The following is a 21,223-nucleotide window of genomic DNA, read 5'->3' on the forward strand; positions in this document are numbered from 1 at the left end:
AAGTCGAATTTGCCAGATGGAAAAAGAATCTCAAAAGCTCAATGAGGAGAATCATTGCTTCAGAATTAGATTGGAGCAAATGGAAGCTAATGACTTTATGAGAAATCAAGATGCTGTTAAACAGATCCAAACAAATGAAAGAACAGAAGGCAATGTGAAATATCTCATGGGAAAAACCACTGACCTGGAAAATAGATCCAGGAGAGAGAATTTAAAAATTATTGGACTACCTGAAAGCCATGACCAAAGTAAGAACCTAGAAAGCATCCTCCAGGAAGTTCTCAAAGAAAACTGCCTTGATGTTTTAATACCAGAGGGCAAAATAGAGGTTGAAAGAATCCACCAATCACCTCCTGACAAACTTATGAAACTTTCCTCAGTATTTGAAGAGATTAGAAATATATATATGTGTGTGTGTGTCTATATATGAGGGTATGTGGACATGTGAATACATATGTGAATGTGTGTATATATGTTTACAGGTATACATAGATAGAGGGCACAGGACCAATTTAACAGGAAGGGATGATACTTAAAAGGTGAAATTAAGAAGTGAGAGGAATATAATGAGAGGAGATGGGGAGAGACAGATTGGGGCAAACTATTTCATACAGAAGAGGCAAGGGAAAATGGTTACAATGGAGGGGAAGAATAGGAAGGCAAAAGGGAATGGGTCAACCTTATTCCCATTGAATCTGGCTTGAGGAGGGAGGGAAATACACACCAAATAGGGGATCTCAGCCTCCAGGAGAATAGGGGGGGAAGGGGATGAGAGGGGGGATGATGGAAGGGAGGGCAGGCTCGGGGGGAGGGAAGTTGGAAGCACCCATTTTTGAAAAGGAACAGGATCAAAGTAGAGAATAGAACAAGTGGGAGGTGGGAGAGGAGGGAGGGAAATATAGTCAGTCTTTTACAACATAGGTACTATGTTATTGTTTTGCATTAGCCGCACATATACAACCTATACAGAACTGCTTGTCTTCCCAGTGGGGGTGGGTGGCAGGGGGGGAAGGGAATGAATCTGGAATTGAAAGTTTTAAAATCAAATATTCAAATATACATATATATATATACACTATTATTAATACCATGTTACATGTAATTAAGAAATAAGATATACAGGCACTGAGGCATAGAGATCCACTGGAAAAGTCGAAACGGGTATGGGAGAAAATATGGGAGAGAGCAGATTGGAGGTGGGGATATCCTGTGGGACTGCTGTTTTGGGGGGATGGGTGGGGGAAAAACGGGGAGAAAATGTGTAACTCAAAATCTGGCGGAAATGAATGATGTAAATCCAAAGTTAATAAAGCATTTAAAAAAAATGGAACACTGAATAAATGATAAATGTAGTTGGAAAAGCAAACAGAAAATCACACCATTATGCTTGAGGTCGAAGAAAAAAAATGTGTCCTAGGTTAAAAAAAAAACCACACCAAAAAAGACTAGTTATGGAAATGATTCATATTTCACACCCACTATATGAAAAGTTAATGGGTTCCTCCCTCTCCCAGAATAATTCAATAGGCTTAACATCTGTAAACAAGAATAAATTTATTTAGATTCTTTTAAAGATTTAATGATACAAAAATGTATACAGTATGTCTTTAAGTAATACACATTTCATTTCTCTCTTCTCCCCAAATCCCCCCCCCAATCAACATAAAACACCATTTAAACAGCTATTGTGTTCTTGCTTTGCTTCTGTATCTATAAGATACACTACGAATACAAATGGAGCACTATATTGCCCCCTGGTTAAAATTACAATTAGTACCTAAGAAACAAAAAAGAAACTAAAAAAATACAATTGAAGCATGAAACTTCAGTCAGAAAACAGGTTTTTCTTGTTGAATATTCAACAATATTTGGGGCAGTTACATTATATTTTCTTGGCATAAAGTTGCATTGCAATCTCCCGACATTACATAATGATAATCCAACTCAATTCATTTCTTAAATAAGTACCAAAAACAAAAGTAGTTCAAGATGTTCCTACACAATTTTAATTACAATTAGAAGTTCCTGTGTACATTCTAATTTGATATACTGGTCTATGAGATCTTTGGAAAGTATGTCACTTCTGAAGTTACTACAGACAAAAAGCACTTCTAGTTTTTCTTACAAGGCAACTTTTGAACTGCAAGTACTTTTCCCTTCTATACAGGTGTATCACACCAGTCTCTCATGGCTTTACCTGTTACAGTGGAACAGTGACTTGATAAAACAATGTATAAAACAATTTTGCACAATTAGGGCTCTACTGACAAAAATTGGCTCTATCTTTAAACTTGGAGCCTAACCCTGATTCGGGAAAGTCTCTATTAGAAAAATGCTCATTCTGATTTTCCACTTAATCTCCTCAAATCCTTTGAATCTGACATTTTTAGGACTCTTCCCTATTCCAATGAGTAATAAATATCTAGCTGAGAACTAGTGACTTCATTACTTAGACCCAAATGAAACACTCGGAGGCAACCTTTGCTTTTAACTTATCAGGAGGCTGGGTGTGACCACTTCATTTCTCAAAGTAACTGGCAGGAAACCAGCTGCCAAACACATTCTGCTTTAACAAAACATGACTTTGGTTAACGGGATATTGCACCATATGAGAAAGAGGGAATTACCTCCTTCACCAGAACAAAGTCAAATTAAATCTTCTGCTAAAAAGAGCCCTTTTAAAAGTTACAAATACTAATTCTTCTTTACCTTTAAAATATATTAACTGCCAGTTGTGTCTTGTAGAGAATGACTCACTACTTTAATTAGGCCTTGAGAACACTGACCCTATTACATGTCAAGTGTCACTGGATTTTCCCTGGATCTACCCTTCTGTATCACCATACAGCTTCCTCCTTAAGGAAAAGTGACACATTAGTAACATATTTGTGAGGTGTAGGCAAAAATCATTGATTATAGCATCAGACGAATAGAATTAGCTGATTCTTTGGTGGAGCTTCCAGGTTCAATACTCAAATCTGGAGAATCATCCTGAGGAAACAGATTTTTATCAGGTGTGTAGTCATTCCTCTTCAGATCTACATTACCCCAAACAAAAAGAGAAGTTAAAAAAGGGTCAATATTTCTTACAACTGGATAATTAATCAATTTTATTTTCTGCAATATATCTAACCAAGTGCATACTCTTAAAAGTTCAAGTACCAAACTGAGTCATACAATTTTAATAAATAAGAGTTTAAATGAGGCAACATGATCTTTTCACTTTTAATGAGAATAAGGTATCTCTTTAAAATAACTACATGTCCATATTAAAACCATTCAAATCAATGCGTATAATAGAACACTGCATCAGGAGGTCAAAAAGACCTGATTTGAGTCCTGATATTATGTGTCCTTGGAAAAGTAGGTCAGGAATCCTCAATTTTTGATTTACAAGATTTAACTAACTATCCCTACCTCTACAGGGTTGTTATAAAGCTCACAGGACCATGTAGGCAAAGTGCTATGTAAATGCAAATCCTTATTGCCTGATAAAGCTGTTTGCTTCTTTCCACATTTTATAAAGCATGTGTTTATTTTTTATAATAAAATGTTATCTGATTATACTGGCATGTTTTGGGAGGCAAAGGAAATATTTAAAATTTATTATGTGGGTATGGCTTGCTTCAGCTACAAAGGACTCAGCTATAGTTTTGTTGCCAGATATGTTTGTTACTCTTAACTATTACTAATGATTATCAACTCATATTTATATGTTATTTTGCAGTTTATAAGCTGACTGAATGTTTAGTTCCTTCCTGGAATAAATGCAATCTTCTCTATTCTCAAATATTCAATGGTACATCAAACTTTATATATATATGTTACCTGACAGCACATTTAAGTGTAAAGTTTACTTTTCTTTTTCACAGATTGTGCCGTGTAACCTTGAGCAAGTTACTTAACCCCAATAGCTTTAAAAAAAATATATATATATATATATATAAACAGATGATGAAGAAAAAAAAATCATAGTACAATCTAAAACCAACTATAAGTGACTTCTGGCCTACTATATTTATGCTATTCTATAAGCCTGACGTAGAGAATTTGTTGTGCTAAACTTGTTTCACCTCTGCAAATGTGTTCAATACAATTAATTCTAGAATGATGCTTATCCTGTTAATATGCATAGTTTTCTCAGTCCCTATAAGTTCTGATACCATAAACCTTTAAAGCTTTTAATCAGCAGCTTATGCTATAAATTTTTATTAGTCTTGGTATTCTGCTGAAGATAGAGAATTTTATGTGCAGAATACATGCTTTCAGGAAAATCCTAACATTCACTTTCATCAAATAATAATGCTTTAAAAATCAGATAGGGTACCAATTTAATGTACATTTATTGCTGTTTGAGAACAGGGCTATATCTTTATTAAAATTTTGAATTTCTGATGTTAACAGACTTTGACCTATCATTCCAGACAGACTGCAAATGCTCCCCATCACAAGCCCTATAATTTAAATCAAATTTATTTACTTGCTGTACCCTAAAGACAACAATCCATCTTTTAGTCTCAATGCTCTGATATTAGAATGCTCCCCCACCTCATCTCTACTCAACAGAATCCCTAGTTTCCTTTGAAACCCAGTTCAAATTTGAAGATGGTAGAGAAAAGGCAGGGAGGGACTTGCCTGAACTCTGCCAGAGCTCTCAGCCCACAGATAGTAAGGAGGTCAAACAACTGGTCAAATGCTGCCTCTAACAGGAGGCTTTTCAGGAACCATCTAATTGTTATAGTGCTCCCCTACTAGGAAATTACTTTGTATTCTATATATCTGGCTGTATATATAGTCTTATATCCATTGTAATGTAAGATCCTTAAAGGTAGGGACAGTTTGTATTTTGCTTCTGTAACTGTAGCAACTAGTACAATGGTAAGTTTATTGATGCTACCCTTTTTATTTCACCAGACTGAATCTCTTCCTAATGCTTTAACTTTCAATGAAAACAGGTCCACAAAGCTAAATTTATGGCTCTCCTCAGGAAGGTGTGGGCAGAGAGAGCTGACATGGTCTGACAGGTGGATAAGCCCAAGGTTAGCCTCACACATTATATGTGTGATAGGAAAATAAAATTTTACCTGGAAGCTTAAGTTTCCTACAGCAGGAATTGCAGTGATGCTTTGCTCGGAAGTTCTTTATTGCATCTTCTCCTAGGTTTGCTGGCCCAAAAACCATGTCAGATGACCTTTGAAATAGTTTTGCAAAGTAGAAGTAAAGAATTATTGACAAAATTTAAATTCCTCTGCCTGATTCCAAGCTCTGCATAATCCGCCCCCATCCCCACCCCCTTGGCTGTAGGTGGAATTACTCATTCCACAATCTGCTCTTGCTTAATGGTTGTACATCTGGGCCTTTGCTCATGCTGTTCCTCATCCCTCATCCTTGTAAAGTCCTTTACCTCCATATTTAAAGTCCAACTCACATGCCGCCTTTTCCATTAGTCCTTTCCTGATCCTTCCCCAGCCACACATACAAATTTATTGTCAACTTGTCTAATATACTTATGTTATTTTTTTTCATAGTTATGTGTGTGCATCATGTCCCACCACTAAACTTTAAGTTCCACTAAGGAACTTGTCTGAGTTGTCTTAAGTGGTCTTAGTTATTAAACTTTCCCTCACCCTCAGCTGGTAAGAGTTTTAATGTTTATTGAGCTGTATATGCATTAATTAACAAGCTGTTAAATCCAGTATTACCTCTTTTCTCCTGCTTTTATTACAGATGGATCTGTCAGATTCTCACCCACACCTACATATACACAAAAGAGAGATTTTTATTGTATAAGACATTTGTCACTGACACAGCACTGTACAATTTCAGTGAGTTTTTATTCCCTGTTCATGTATGAGAGTATCTTCTTAGACTACCTGTTTTTTGTCCGAGCCCCCAATGCTGCATTCTAGCATAATTAACTTAACATTCTGGCATTACTAGGAATCAAACGTCAGAGCTGAAAGATAGGAGGACTGGGCTCCTTTTTTTTTTGAGTGGGGGAAGGCAAGGCAATTGGGGTTAAGTGACTTGCCCCTGGTCACATAGCTAGTAAGTGTCAAATGTCTGAGGCCATATTTGAACTCAGGTCCTTCTCACTCCAGGGTCAGTGCTCTATTCACTAAGCCACCTCTCTGCCCCCGGTATCCATTTTTAGATGCAACCACAGCCAAGGGAGGAAGAACCCTGCAATAGGTTTATCCATCTTCATCATTTATTAAAGGAAACTCAATGCTTTCAGGGTAGGCTACAGTCATGCAGTATAATAGCATCTGTTTTGATGCTTACAAAACTCTTGGGAGAGTAGGGAGCACTAACAACTAAAAGTATTATTCTCCTCGTTTTACCCAACTCAGGAGGAAACTGAGGCTAAGAGGGTAAGTGACTTGCCCATGGTTACACGGGGCAGGTTTTGAACCCAGATCTTTCAAGTCCAGCACTCTCTCTACCTCTAAAAAATTAGCAATACTAGTTTTTATTTAAGCTACAAAAAGGAAAACAAAATAATTTTATTATAAATTCATTAATAATATTTAATAAATTAATCAATAATTAATGATGTTTAACAGGCCTTAAAGAGATTCTCTTTTGACATGAAAAACAACTAGCTAACTAGAATATAGTGGTGACTCCTTGGAGATAAGAGACAAGGTAAGGGGAAAAAACTACCTGTTATGCATAATTTAGATATCAGACTAGAAGAAAGCAAGGAGCCCAAGCAAACCTACTAGGGCCAAGAAGATGGCTAAAAAGTTATATAAGCAAGATTTCAGTGAGGATGCTTTATACCCCTAAAATTTTTTGAGTATTCAATTGTATACAAGTGGTGTGCTCATTGCCTGCAATGCTTATCTGGTCATGAGTCTGAAAATATCACTTTCTGTTCTGGCTCTGCAGTTCCCTCACTCAAAGTCCAACTGAAGAGGACATCTAAAACCAAAAAGGGAAGGAGGCGGTACATAACTACTTGAAAAGGCTGAGAAAAAAGTAATTTTAGTAATTTACAATACTTGTCTTCTCTCCTTAGGCAAAATTTAATTTAATTTACCTTGTAAATCAAGTACCAATAACTCCCCTCTTGTATATTCATATGTCCAGTGGCTAAAGGCTAGCATGATCTCTTCCAGAGTATTGGTTGGGATTATTTCATCACCATTATTATTGTTATATTTTCTAAACTCTCCAGTCATACATTCTTCTACTGCAAACCACTGTCCAGCAGAATGGCAATACAGCAGGAAGACTTCCAGGAACCTTAGGGAAAGCATCGATAATCGTTCAGTTACAAATAAGGTCAATTTATTTACTTGGAATTTGAATGAACCGTTTTACTAATATTTTAATCAAATCTTACCTATCTAGTCTATAACACACATTCTTCCAGCTACTTTGACATATTGATACACTGACATTAATACATTGACATTGGTACAATACTCAAATTATAAAATACTGAACATCAAATATGATATTAAAAAGAAGCAACTCTCTCTAGACTGGTACAGGCTTCAGGAATGAACCGCTCAAAAAGATTTACCTTGGAGAATATGGAATAGATTTTGGCTTCATTTGGTTGAAAGCAAAGGTGAGCTTTTGTGCTGCTCTCTGTTGCTGGATTTCCTAGGGAAGAAAAATTTATTCAACTAAGCTAATAAAAGCAAGTTCTTATATTTAATATTACACTTCAGAAAAGAAAACTATTTTCTATTTTTATACAATCACCAATACTTACTCTGAGACAGAGATGTAGCACTGTGTCTTCTTTGTAAACACTTGACCATGTATTGACTACCTCAGGAAGAAAGGATTTGATGATATAAAGATGCCCTGATTTGAGGATTTCATATTCTGACCAAGTACATAGTACTTTGACAGCTCTTCGTAAACCTCCTCCCATTTCTTCTTTACTTAAAAATTCTATTTTAGCACAGAGTCCTAGTTGTGACCAAGATGACATGCTATTATTCAAGATGTTGGGAGAACTTTCTTCCAACCGATACACTGTGACTGGCTCACCTGCAGTATTCAAGGGAAACATATGTTAATCTTAAACCAGAACTCCTTTAAAGAAAAACAAGTTAATAAAACATGACTACGAATAACATTTTAAAATAAAAAAAAAAGAATTATTAATGAGCCTGTCCAAACATTTGTTTTTGGATTTGAAATTAATTCTTTTAAGTGTTCAATTAAAACATTTAAAAATATGTTTTCAGTTGGCCATATACACACACACTATTTGTACCATACTACTGTATATATGGGTTAGAATTGTTCTGGATTAGGAAGCTTTAATGCTTCTGGGTCTGGCCTTTGTAGTACTGAATTAAATATGGAAACAAGCCAAAGTACCTTTGTGAGACCCTTCCTATCCCCATCAATATTATGACTATATACTAAAACAACATATAGAAGAAATGATGACTTTCTTTATTTTTACCTCTTGGAGGCACAGGAGTGAATGGAATGCTCTGTGATAACCTCATCAGGTTATTTCTTTCCACAGCTGCACAACAAGGATACAAAAATAAAACTTTAAATATTCATTCATTCAGTAAGTCTTTATAAAATACAAACTACATCCAAGGCACCATGCTGGCTGCTGGGGATTAAAAGACAAAATGAAAATCTATCCTTGCCTATAAGGAGCTTGGATTACACTTGAAAAAGTGGGTACCAAATAACATCTAAACAGACAGAGGAATAAGATCTGAAGAGAAAAAGCACTAAAAAACTTGGGAGAATCTGTTGGAGGTGGTACTTGAATTGAATCCTAAAGGAACTTAAAGATAATAAAGGGCCAAGGTGGGATATAAACCAGGCCAAAGCTGTATGAAGGTGGGTTGCTGAATTAGGGAAGAGCAAATAGGTCAATTTCCTTGAACACAGTATGTGTGCAGGGAAAATAATAAGTCTAGAAAGGTAGGCTGGAGTGAGACAGAGAGGGTTTTAAATGCAAGTTCGTTTTTTATCCTGCAAATTTTTAAGAGACTTTTTACCAGAGCAAGAGTGACATATCTTCATTTTCAGTTTTTGATATTACTGACCTGAATAGTAGTAATTAATATCCATAGCTGGCTTAAAAGGAGACGCAATACCTAAAATGACAAACAAAATGACTCTACAGAATTAAGTGGAATACACAAACTTTACTATTAAGTTAGACAGCCAACAAGCATTTACTGAGTACTTTAGGTGTGGCTGGCACTGTGCAAAGAACTGAGGATACAAAGAAAGGCCTAACAGCCCTTGCCCTCCAGGAAATCAAATGCCAAGAAGGGAGACAACATGCAAACAACTAGGCAGATACAAGATATAGGGAGAATAGATGGAAAGTAATGTTTAAAATGTTTAAAGAAATTAGCTGCCTATTACACATTCAACAAAGTGAAAGTTCATTTCTGAGGGGAAAAAAGCAGTTCAAGAAATTTGTCCAAAAAAAAAAAAAGTGCTAAAAAAAATGTGAGGAGTACACTCTATCTGATGATATATAAGGCAACAGTAAAAGGGTGGTGTGTTGCTTGAAATGTATTTAAAGCCTCTTGGCCCCTGTCAAATTGTGCAATGGACTATGGGAAGAACTTGAAGCATCACAGGCAGAATCATGTAGTGGAAAGAGTGTGGGGGCTGTGCCGTTTTCTCTGATTCTGATGAGGACAATCAACGTGATCTAAAAGGTGGAAAGTACCGCATTTAAAAAAGAAAACAGTGTACTTCTTGATCAGCCCCTAACATCTACTCCTGTTCTGGGGTGGGGAGGCAGTGTGCCAAGAAGGAGGCCTGGGGGGCTGTGGGAACAGAGAGCCAGAAATGCAGAGCTTGGATCCTTACCATACCCGCCCCTCTCAGTATTTTTAGCTTCTCTGGCTCTTAAAAGTTAGGGACCTAATAGAAGTATTGCATGTATTTCAGTACTTCAGAATTTAGTGCTAGTCTGAGTTAACCACAACTACTGTTACACAGGTATAGAATCAAAATAACTGTGCACCTATAAAAAGATGACATGTGAAATGTAAAGCATAAAAAAAGAAAGAAGGTTATGTCACCCACATGGGCATTGTATTTGAGGTGTGAATTTCTGACTACAATTCTCATTATTTATTTATTTGTTTTTTGCTTCGCTTTTTTTGGAGGGGGGAAGGCAGAGCAATTGGGGCTAAGTGACTTGCCTAAGGTCACATGGCTAGTAAGTGTTAACTGTCTGAGGTTGGATTTGAACTCAGGTCCTCCTGATTCCAGGGCTAGTGCTCTATTCATTGTGCCACCTAGCTGCCCCCGATTATAATTTTTAAAAAAGTATGACTGAAGAGGGTAATTTGCCATCTAGAAGAAACATGGTTTATACAGGAAAAAAGATTACAGAGGCAGAAATATAAGAAAGTTGGTAAGATTGATGAAAATCCCATTATCTTAATTTTAGAAGGGAGAAAAACTTTTAAATATTAATTTCCCCAAATTATTATACCTAGGAAAGTTTGGTAATGAAATTATACATCAGAGAAAAAACTTCACTCCTTACCATTTGCTGTTTCCTCTTCAGATGGCCTGGAGAAATGTTAAACAAAGGAACAAGGTATAAGTTGTAAAAATCTTTTCTTTGATATATTCTCATGTCTTATCATTTAACTTACTTTTTTGGGGAAACTTTAAAATGTAATCATCACGAATAAAATTAATAATGTTATATAGGACATCCTTCTAATTGCTAATGCAATAATGTATAGTTTCAATTTCTAGTTTTCCAATTAGAAAATAAAAATATATCCATCTGGTTAATAACTTGTGGCTTTAGGTCTACCTATAAAATAAGTAATGTTCTCTTCATATTTACTCTGTAGTGTTTGCAAATTGTGGGGTATTCTTTGCCTACCATAGGCAGTTTCATATTCACTGATTTCTACATTTGTAGTGATATCTAGAATTAAACGCCTGAAAAAGTAGAAGGGATTCTGCATAGGGAGTTAGTATATAATGAGTTCATTATAACTGCTTCCAAGATTTCCATGTTTTAGAATTTCTTAGTCCTTAAATATTGGTTACTCTATTTCATGCCTTTAGATAGACATGGAATAAATGGATACATACAAGTATAAGTTCCCTGAATGAAGGGCATGTATTCCATTATCAACAGAACATGTATTTCCATTTAGCTTCATCACAAAATTAAAAAAAATTGTGTTCCTATGGGAAAAATGTCAACTTTAAGTTAATATCTTATTAAGAAACTCTTCTGAGCCTTAAATGCTCTTCTGGTGGGTATCTTTGAGATTAGCATTCTTTCACACATGCAATCTTTTTTTTTTCTTTTTTGGAGGGCAATTGGGGTTAAGTAACTTGCCCAAGGTTACACGGCTAGTAGGTGTTAAGTATCTAAGGCCAGAACCGAACATGGATCCTTCTGACTCTGGGGCCGGCGCTTTACTCACTGTGCCACCTAGCCGCCCTTTATTTATTTATTCATATTTTTTTTTTTTTTGCTTTTTGGAGGGCAACTGAGTTTAAGTGACTTGCCCAGGGTCACAAGGCTAGTTTTTGTGTTAAGTGTCTGAGGCCAGATCCAAACCCAGGTCCTCCTGACTCCAGGGCTGGTGCTCTATTCACTGCACCACCTAGCCACCCCCCACACATGCAATCTTTCAATCTCTAAGTAGATGTTTTCCCCGACAGAATTTGTCAAAACAACAACAACAACAAAAAAAAACCAAAAACCAACCAAAAAAACCCAACAACCCAACAACCTCCCCCCCCCAAAACAAAAAACTCCAAAGTTAAATGATTCAACAAAAGGAAGAACATCTACTTTTGGTGACTTCTCATTGGTTAGGTACAGGGGTGGGGAACCTATGGTCTTGAGGCTGCACGTGGCCTTCTAGGTCCTGAAGTGAGGCCTCTTAACTGTGTCCAAGTTTTATAAAGGGATTTGTTCTGAAGTCTGGATTCAGTCAAAAAGTCACACTTGAGGACTTAGAGGTCCACATGTGGCCTCCAGGCTGCAGGTTCCCCATGCCTGGGCTAGGGTAAGCATCCTGTGTGTGTCCAAGGGATTTGACTACCAGTAGTACTTTCCTTTAATGCCTGCTGTTGAGTTGTTTCAGTTGTGTATGACTCTTTGTGCCCCATTGGGGTTTTCTTGGCAAAGATACTGGAGTTATTTGCCATTTCCTTCTCTAGCTCATTTTACAGATGAGGAAATGAGGCCAACAGGGTTAAGTGACTTACCCAGGGTCACACAAGTAAGTGTGTGGCTAGTCTGAGGCTACATTAAACTCAGGAAGAGGAGTCTTCCAGACTACAGGCCCAGCACTCTATTCACTGTGCCATCTAGCTGTCAACTAATGCCTAACCAGTGGTGAATCTTCCAGATGTTTAGAGTGATAAAAACAGCTAGTTGACAACAACATGAAATCCTAGGTGTCCTGGAGTTCTTATCAAATAGAGAATTCTTTCATAGGTCATTTGTTTTCAGATTTATCAAACACTGTTACTGAATTCCATTATTTATGACATTATCTTGTCTGTAGCAGTGACTGACGATTACATTTTTTAATCAGTGCCAAATGGTTTTGATAATTGTTGCTTTATAATACAATTTGATGTCTGGAAGTGCTATTCCCATTTTGTTCCTACCATTTTTTCCATGATTTCCCTTAATATTCTAGATCTTTTGTTCCACCAAATGAATTTTGTTATCATTTAATCGACTCTAAAAAGTATCTTTTGGAAGTTTGATTAGATAACATTACATCTTTATAATAACTTTGGTTGTATAGTACTGTAATTGTCATTAAATTGGCATAGCCTAGCCATGAACACTGAATAGTGTTCTAGCTATTTTAGGTTGTTCTTAATTTATTTTAGGAGTATTTTGTAATTGAATCTATGCAAGTATTTCCTGCATTTTGGTAGACTGACTCTCAAATATTTCATCTATTTTTGTAGTTCTTTTGAATGGGATACCATTTCTCTTGGATTTTGTTATTACATAAAAATATTATTGACCAAAGCTTATGAATAACCAGTTCTCAAGAGAACAATTGCAAATTATTAACAAAAACATGAAAGAATGTTCCAAATCACTAATACAAAGAGGAATGCAAAACAACACTGAGGTTTGAGCAGCTAGGTGGTACAGTGGCTAAAGTGCTGAACTTAAGAGAGTCAGAAAGACCCAAGTTCATTCTGCCTCAGAAACTTATTCTGTCACTCTGAGCAAGTTGCATAACCATTCTTGGCCTCAGTTTCCTCATCTGTAAAATGAAGATAATAATAATACCTACCCCCCAGGTGCTTATGAGGATCAAACAAGATAATATATGTATTTTGCAAACCTTAAGGTAGCATATAAAAGCTAGCTATTATTCACCTCACCTAGCAAACTGGAAAATAACAACAAAAGATAGGGATAGTCATTTGTGTGTGTCTTTAAGACAAGCACACCAGTGTGTTGTTCGTGAAACTCTGAATTAGTAACATTCTTGAAAGCAATGTGGAATTAAGCATATAAAGTGGCTAAAATATCCTTACCCATGGGTAGGTATACACCCCAAGGAGGTCACTGACAAAAAGACTCCAGGTACACCAATATATCTATATCTATCTGTATAAATACTTGTATATGTAGATAAATGGATAGTACCACTATTGGTGCTAGTAAATAAGTAGAAGCAAAGTAGATGCCCATTGATTGAGGAAAGGATAAACAAACTTATAAGTAAAATGGAACAAAATATTACCACGTAGTAAGAAGTAATGAACATGAAGAATACAGAATCATGGAAAGACTTAGATGAACTAATGCAAAACGAAGTATAGCCAGGAAAATAATATACATGATGTAAATGGAAAGAACCACAACAAAAATTTAAGGTAAATATTATGAAATTTTAATGATGAAGTTTCGCCTCAAAGAAGAGTTATGAGGAGACACCTTTCTCCACCGCTTTGCAGAGGTGGGGGCTCCAAGGTATGGAATACTGCATAGAAGGCTGCTTTTGCCTGCCTCCTTCTCTCTCTCTCATTTTTTATGATAGATGGCTCTCTAGGAGGAGAGATATGTGAAAAGATACAGCAGGAAATCTAGTCAATCTGAAAATAAAATTCTGATTGTACAAGGCAAAATCTGAGTTCCATTTGTGGTGTCTGTTTGCACATTATTGGCCACTGGGGGAACTTATTGTTTTTATATAACAGGGAAATATCCAACTGCAGATTACAAACCACCTCTCCCAACTACCATTGAAAGAAACCTCTCACTTACCAATCTCAGTCAGATGTGAGTGTCTTTTATACCCTATATCTATTTTGCCACTAATTCTTTTCATTTCATCATGTGCAATACCTTTCCAGTTTGTTTTTTCCTCTCTGCTCCCACAGTTGCCACCTTAGTCCAGGCCTTCCTCATCTTATATTTTGTTAGCAGTACTATTGCTAGTTCCTCCATACTATAATCCACTTTACATAAAATTTTTAGTAGCAAACTAAAGGTACGACTTACTAATGAAAAAACTTCACCATTTCAAAAAGAATAGAAGCAGAAAACAAAATAAATGATTATTTGTGTCAACAGAGGAATAGGGAAAAAACAAGAAAGTATATTTTTTATATAATCTCCCATGAATAAACAAGTGTTAAGTGACACGCTCTATATACAAATAGATTATCTAACCTTCTGAAATTTAGTTTTATTATGCAAAAAGCCTACTTACATTTGAGTATTTGCTGTCCTATCTTGTAACCAGTCCTTTAATCAAGAGAAAAAAACCAAAGGTATTTTTAATAATCTCAAAACAAAATACAATTGCTAGACCACTTTTTATTTCAAATAGTATACTTTAAAACTACAATTCGAAGAGAAAACAGAACTATCATTTCATACAATTATCAATCACTAATGGGTATAATTATAGTAAACACATTCAAGGGAATCAGTTATTTCATGTTAAATGAATTTTCCAAGTAACAAAACTATCTTTTTAAAAAATTGATGATTTTAACCATTCTGCATTGAAATAGTTTAAAAACATATTAAATATTCCTCTGCCTTCTTAAAGAGAATATACTGATAAGATTTTTTTTACTAAAGATTATTTATCACTGTTAACATCAAGCACTATGTTATGATCCAAGAGTAGTTTTTCTGTTTCTTCCTATCTGCTAGGACCAGAGAAATCAGAGAACTAAGAATGTTAGAACTGATTATAAATCAGGAGTCAACAAAACTGAGTTATGGCCTAACGGCCTCTTTGACAGAGAGAATTAACTGACAGAGCTTTAATGCCTGGATTATTTTTGGTTTAACAGTTATGGGCACCTAAAAAATCTATTTTGTTTAGCATACTCATTGTATGTTTCAGGTTGGGTAAGGCTAGGATTGCCAATCTGTGGCTAAGTGTGATATTTTTGTCTTAGGTCTACTGGAGCCTGAACTATGTATCTCCCCATTATAGTCAAAAAAAGAGATTTCTTAAATAAATCTGTGTGCAATTCCAATATAAAGCAAACTATGTTACAAGAAGTTGCAATTTCTAATTCTAAAATCAGGCTTATTAACAATTTGGTTCTAAGACAGAAAACTGACTTGGTTTGCTCATAGGTCAGTCCCTGTAAAGTAGGGAACAGTCAAAGAAATAAAAATTTTTTGCTTTTTTTTTTTAATGTAAAGCTAAATGGATTGGATTGATTTTTTTCATTAAAGATCTGCTGTCAGAAATTCTGCCTATATTTCCTGTCTTCACTATATTTTAATATTCACAAAGATAAAGCTTCTTCCTTAAAAGTTTAATGCAATAAAAAAAATTATCACAAAATACCATCACTTTTCATTTATACAGATTCTCTGATACAAATATTGGGTAAAGTTTTTAACAGTTAAGCAAAATGTACAAACCGAAAGTAAGGCAGCTTTAGAATCTACATTGTGGGTGTCCTCTGCAGATGCTCTTCTATTGCTGTTTTGTACTTAAAAGAAAAAAAAAGCCTTGAAGTTAAACTTAATTATTTGAAATGTTGAATAAACAAACACTTGACTTTGTTTCTAAGCATAGTATAGAGCTTTAAATTTTCTGAATCTGTTCTTCCTTGTGGACCTCAAAGCCCAGCAGGAGAAAAATCAGTTATGATCAACTAATCTACTGCAGATTCATGCTTATCAAATGATTCACCTCATCACCCTTTTGCTTCTTGTCAAATGGTTTTGCCTCATACTTTACCAAGAAGACTAAAAACATAAATAGAAGCATACCCAACCACTTTTCTCAGAATCAATCTCAGCACCTATTTTTTATTCTTCTTTAATAGCAGGAGGAAAAAGAATGCCTTTGATCCCAATATTTACCTTGGTCTGAATGAAGCGAGATGGGTGTTTTGTGAACTTCAGTTAATCCAGCGTAAGAACTCACATGTTTCAAGGAGTTGTCAGGAGGAAGATCACTCTGCAGAAAACATTCCAGTAATCTTTCAGAAGCTTGTTCCCACCATTATGTTTTTTTTTTTTTAAGCAACTGGGGTTAAGTAACTTGCTCAAGGTTACACGGCCAGTTATTTCTGGGTGTGGTGCTAAGTATCTGAGCCCGGATTCGATCCCAGGTCATCCCGACTCTAGGGCCGGTGCTCTTACTCACTGCGCCACCTGGCTGCCCCTCACCATTATGTTTAATCTTATAAGAATTAACCTATTCAGTCAGAATCATGGCTTATATAGCCAGGTATTCCATCTGCTACAGAGATAATATAGGGACATATTATCAAACATGGTGGTTCACTCTGTAGCCAATCTCAGAAATTAGGAACTTCTCCTTAGCATCTCATCATGATTAGGTTGTCTCTAAATGTATCTGAATCCAACTGGTACATTTAATGACTGACTATACTGAAACAACAATTACCACCTTTTAAAATCCATTTCTTCCTGACTTGCCTAATTTTTAAATTGATCTTTCTTCCTCAAAACCTAATGACTTAGTCTCCTAAGTTTCCCTTGTAAAAGTTTTATTTCCATTCTTATTACCACCACTCTAGGGCAGGCAGTCCTTACTACTTCCCAGATAAAACCATTTCATTAGTCAAATTCTTATTGCTGTTTCTAGGCTTCCCTATCTTTAATGGCTCCTCACTGAGAAAAGAATAAAGTTCAAAGTAGCTCAAACATACCTTTCAGAATCCATTCTCAATACTATCCCACATGAACCCTGTGATAAGAGCAAAACTAAAAAAACTACTCATTACTGGAAAATTTAATTCCCCCCCTCTAGCTCATGTATTTTTTCAGTCAACAGGACCCATTCTCTATCATCATCTACTGAAATTCCACCTATCCACAGGAGAACAGAAGGAAATTCAGAAAAAAAGACAGTTATAAGCAGGGGCAGTGGTGTTAAATTTAAGATATACTAAAACAAAAATAAATCCAAGTTGTATGTAATGATTCTATTTCAAACGTAACCTTTTATTTTTGTTCTTCATTGTATAAGGAAATGTTGTTTGTTGAGTTTTGTCAAGTCCTTACTTTTTTTAAAGTAATATTTTTGTACAGCTGATTAAAAAAAATCACCAAAAAACCTCATTCTTTAAGCTTCAGTGTAAATGCCATTTTTTCCCATGAAGTCTACTTTAGCTATTCCACCCAAATGTGCTGTGATCTCTACTTTCTCTAAATTCCCCCAAGTATTTTGTACTACTAGTGGTGATGGGGTGCCCCAGCCCTAAGATCTTGTCTCTGGAAGCCTCCCAATTTCTCAGTAGGTCCCCGTGCTTTGAGAAACTGTGAGGTCTCCAGAGACAGGATCTTACAGTTGGGGCCTGAGCACCCCATCATTGGTATTTATTATGCTTATTAATATTACCTGTTTTATGAACTGTTAGTAAATTCTATATCCTATTAGACAGTAAAGTCCTAACCAAGAGCAATGTCCCATGTGTGACCTTAGATAAGTCACTAAATCTCAAAGTGCCCCAGTTCTCTCACCTGTGAAATGAGGACAGACTAGATAGTCAGATCCTATCTAATGTTAAATTATGTAAGTATTTATGTAGTATTAAATTATGTAAGTAAGCCTCCTAACTGTTGCACCAAGTAGGCAATTAATATGTGTTTGTTAAATGAAGATAAATGAAACTGCAAACTGCCAAATCCTAAGCAAAAAAATTTGAAAAGGGATTTTGTTTTACCTTTTGTCAATACAATGGCAATTCACATATATGATTTATGTCTATAGAGAGTTAAATAGAAAAAACTCATTTAACAATCACACATTCCCTTTTACATTTGCTCCTTTGCAACAGGGTGAAAATAAGTGGGATAGGGCTGTCTAATAAAAGGGTATTAGTTATTAATGCTACATTCATAGGGTAAGATCCTAAACAGTCTAAAATTCTTTGGGAAGTCAGATTTTTAAATTATAAAGAAATAATTATGATTAGAAAGAGGAAAATACCTAGAGCCTGATACAGATGCACAAGACGTAAATGACCCTCAGATTTTTAAAAATGATATGCACGGGGCAGCCAGGTAGCACAGTGAGTAAGAGCACCAGCTCCAGTGTTGAGAAGACCTGGAGATCGAATCCCGGGCTCAGACACTTAGCACCCACCCAGAAACACCTGGCTGTGTAACCTTGAGCAAGTTACTTAACCCCAATTGCTTAGGGGCGGCCAGGTGGCTCAGCGAGTAAGAGCACCAGCTCCAGTGTTGGGATGACCTGGATCAAATCTGGGCTCAGATACTCAGCACCACACCCAGAAATAATAACTGGCCGTGTAACCTTGAGCAAGTTACTTAACCCTGATTGCTTTAAAAAAAAAAAATGATATGCACAGAAGACAGAAGCTAGTAAGTAGAAAAGGAACCATGATCCTTCAGGAGTAGTAAGAGGAGCACTAAGTAACAAAATGAGCTGAGACTAATTAATGCTAATTAGGGTCAATAAAAGCTGTTAAAACTATTCTGGGAATAAATTACACCTAGGATGAGAAGAGAAGTAGTCAAATGGGAGAAAATTTTTGTATCACTATTTCAGGGGCAAGAGAAAGTTCAAAGAAGGGATAAGATAGCAGACTGGTATAGGTGTGATAATAATGGACAACAGTGTAAAGGCAAAACTAAACTTTTTTTTTTTTGGGGGGGGAGGAAGATTCCTTGTTCTGAACTGAGAAGAATAATATTCAGTTTAGAAGGAACAGAAGTAAATGATTAACAGAATTGAAAACCAAATAAGCAAAATTATATTATCTTGATTTTTTAAAAGGTAGAATCTTGAACTATGTATTGTAAAATTCTAAAACCTGGTTTGGCTTATGAGCTATTACAAACAACATGTATGTGATCACTAAGAGTCAACAGGGAATTGATCAAGAAGGGAAGGGGGAAAGGAACAAGTATTAACTGTGTGCCTACTATGTGCCAGGCACTGAGGGCATTACAAATATTATATCATTTGAGCCTCATAACAACCTTCAAGGTAGGGTTATTACATAATTATCTCCATTTGAGAGTTTAGGAAACTGAGGCAAACAGGTTAAGTAACTTGCCCGGGGCCACACAGCTGAGGTAAAATTTGAACTCAGTTCTTCATGACTCCAGGCTTAGCATTCTATCCACTGTACATGCAGATGCCTCTAGAATAGATCATACCACACTAGCTTCATTTTCTTTTTGTTACAGTATTACTAAAATTAGAAGATTCCTATAGACAAAGGAGGTTTGAATTTTACCAAATTATTTGCTGAAATTTCTCATGTAATCCTAACAGAAAAGATGGAGAATCATAGCTTAGATGACAGTAAAATTAAATGGATTCAAAACTAAATGCATAATTGCACTAAAAAAATAGTCATTAGTGGGTTCACGTTAATTTGGAGGGAGAGCTCTATTAATAGTGTTCTAGAAGCTGTCCTTGGTACCGTACAATTTAATACTCCCATTTTACCTCACTGCCACCCCCCAAGTTCCTTAAATGAAGGCATAGATGGAGTGCTCATCTAAAGAGTTTAATCAATTAAAATCATAGTCCATATTATAAAATAGAACAAAGATAAATATGAAGTAGAACCCTTAAATTTGAAAAAATCAACTGTTACAAGTACAGGATAGCGGAAGATATTACGTAGGGCTTTTGAGTAGATTAGAAACTTATTACAAGATGGGATTGTGACACAGCCAAAAAGGTTAAGGTGATGTTAAACTATATGTTAAAGGAGTTCATAGGTCTTACTATGCTCTGCCCTGGGTCAGACTGTAATGGAAAAAACTGTTCTCAGTTCTGGCATCACATTTTATTATGTACATTGAAAAAGAGTAGAACTCATTCAGAATACGTCTACCAAGGGCAGTGTTCTTTTTTTCAATATTTCCTTTTTGCATAGTCTGTCTCCTTATCTCTTTCCTCACTTGGATGTATATAATATCTTCTTTCCTACTTTTCTTCCTGGCCAATACTCTCATTTTTCCCAATGGAAAAAAGTTGGAAAATAGTGCTCCTGTACTTTATATAATTCCAAATCTTCCTAAAAGATATGAGAGGTGCACAAGATTCTTCTACACCTAATTTTTTCAAGTTACACATAAATGTATATTTCTCCTTCTAACATATTAACTCCTATAAATCTTCAAAGTACCAGAGGTATAATAGGATACCTTAAACTGGACATATCTTGTATATAAACTTTTATTCAAAATGTCCAAATCTGAACTCATTACCTACTTCCTCACCTTAAGCCTTCTCCTCTTCCTAACTTTCCCTTTACTGTTGCCATCAATCTCTTAAGTCATCCAGGCTCACATTTAAAATGTCATCATCAACTTCTCCTGATCTCTCATCCCTCATGTTCAATCTGTGGACAAATCCTGTCACCTCTACATCTGTAACATCCTGTACACAAAAGATCCCTTTTCTCCTCGGACACTGCCACTATGCTGGTGCAGGACACCATCATCTGCCTGCCTCAAGTTTCTCCCCACTCCAAATCTGTTCTCCATTCAAATTAATCTTGCTAAAGCAGAAGTCTGACCATGTCACTCCCACCTCCTACACCACCATTAAATAAACTCCAGCAGCTACCTATCACTTCCAGGTTTAAATATAAAATCCTGTTTGTCTTTTGAAGACCTTCATTTTACAAACTACTTCTACCTTTCTAGTCTTCTTAAATCTTACTCAACCCTAAATACTCTATTACCTAGTTAATGTTCCTTACACAAGACATGACATTTCTTGATTAAGCATTTTCACTG

At 35.9% G+C, this 21,223-nt stretch overlaps 1 protein-coding gene across 1 annotated transcript in view; it reads right to left on the reverse strand.

Moving 5' to 3' along the window:
• Positions 1 to 1,535: 1,535 nt before the first annotated feature.
• The window catches only part of TRPM7 (transient receptor potential cation channel subfamily M member 7), a 163,672-nt gene continuing 143,984 nt past the window's right edge, over positions 1,536 to 21,223 (reverse strand). The window contains exons 29-40 of the mRNA XM_069098043.1: positions 16,331 to 16,427; positions 15,884 to 15,954; positions 14,703 to 14,737; positions 10,517 to 10,542; positions 9,045 to 9,095; positions 8,438 to 8,503; positions 7,730 to 8,013; positions 7,535 to 7,617; positions 7,046 to 7,251; positions 5,703 to 5,754; positions 5,085 to 5,191; positions 1,536 to 3,038 (exon numbers count right to left, since the gene is read on the reverse strand). Of these exons, the coding sequence (XP_068954144.1) occupies positions 2,914 to 3,038; positions 5,085 to 5,191; positions 5,703 to 5,754; positions 7,046 to 7,251; positions 7,535 to 7,617; positions 7,730 to 8,013; positions 8,438 to 8,503; positions 9,045 to 9,095; positions 10,517 to 10,542; positions 14,703 to 14,737; positions 15,884 to 15,954; positions 16,331 to 16,427 (1,203 nt within the window). The 3' untranslated portion in view covers positions 1,536 to 2,913. The remainder of the gene's footprint in view (positions 3,039 to 5,084; positions 5,192 to 5,702; positions 5,755 to 7,045; positions 7,252 to 7,534; positions 7,618 to 7,729; positions 8,014 to 8,437; positions 8,504 to 9,044; positions 9,096 to 10,516; positions 10,543 to 14,702; positions 14,738 to 15,883; positions 15,955 to 16,330; positions 16,428 to 21,223) is intronic.

The sequence above is a fragment of the Petaurus breviceps genome, unplaced genomic scaffold (genome assembly GCF_028583685.1).
Source record: "Petaurus breviceps papuanus isolate PSGF00001 unplaced genomic scaffold, PetGlider_PUasm1.0 37, whole genome shotgun sequence".
Classification (NCBI taxonomy): Eukaryota; Metazoa; Chordata; class Mammalia; order Diprotodontia; family Petauridae; genus Petaurus; species Petaurus breviceps.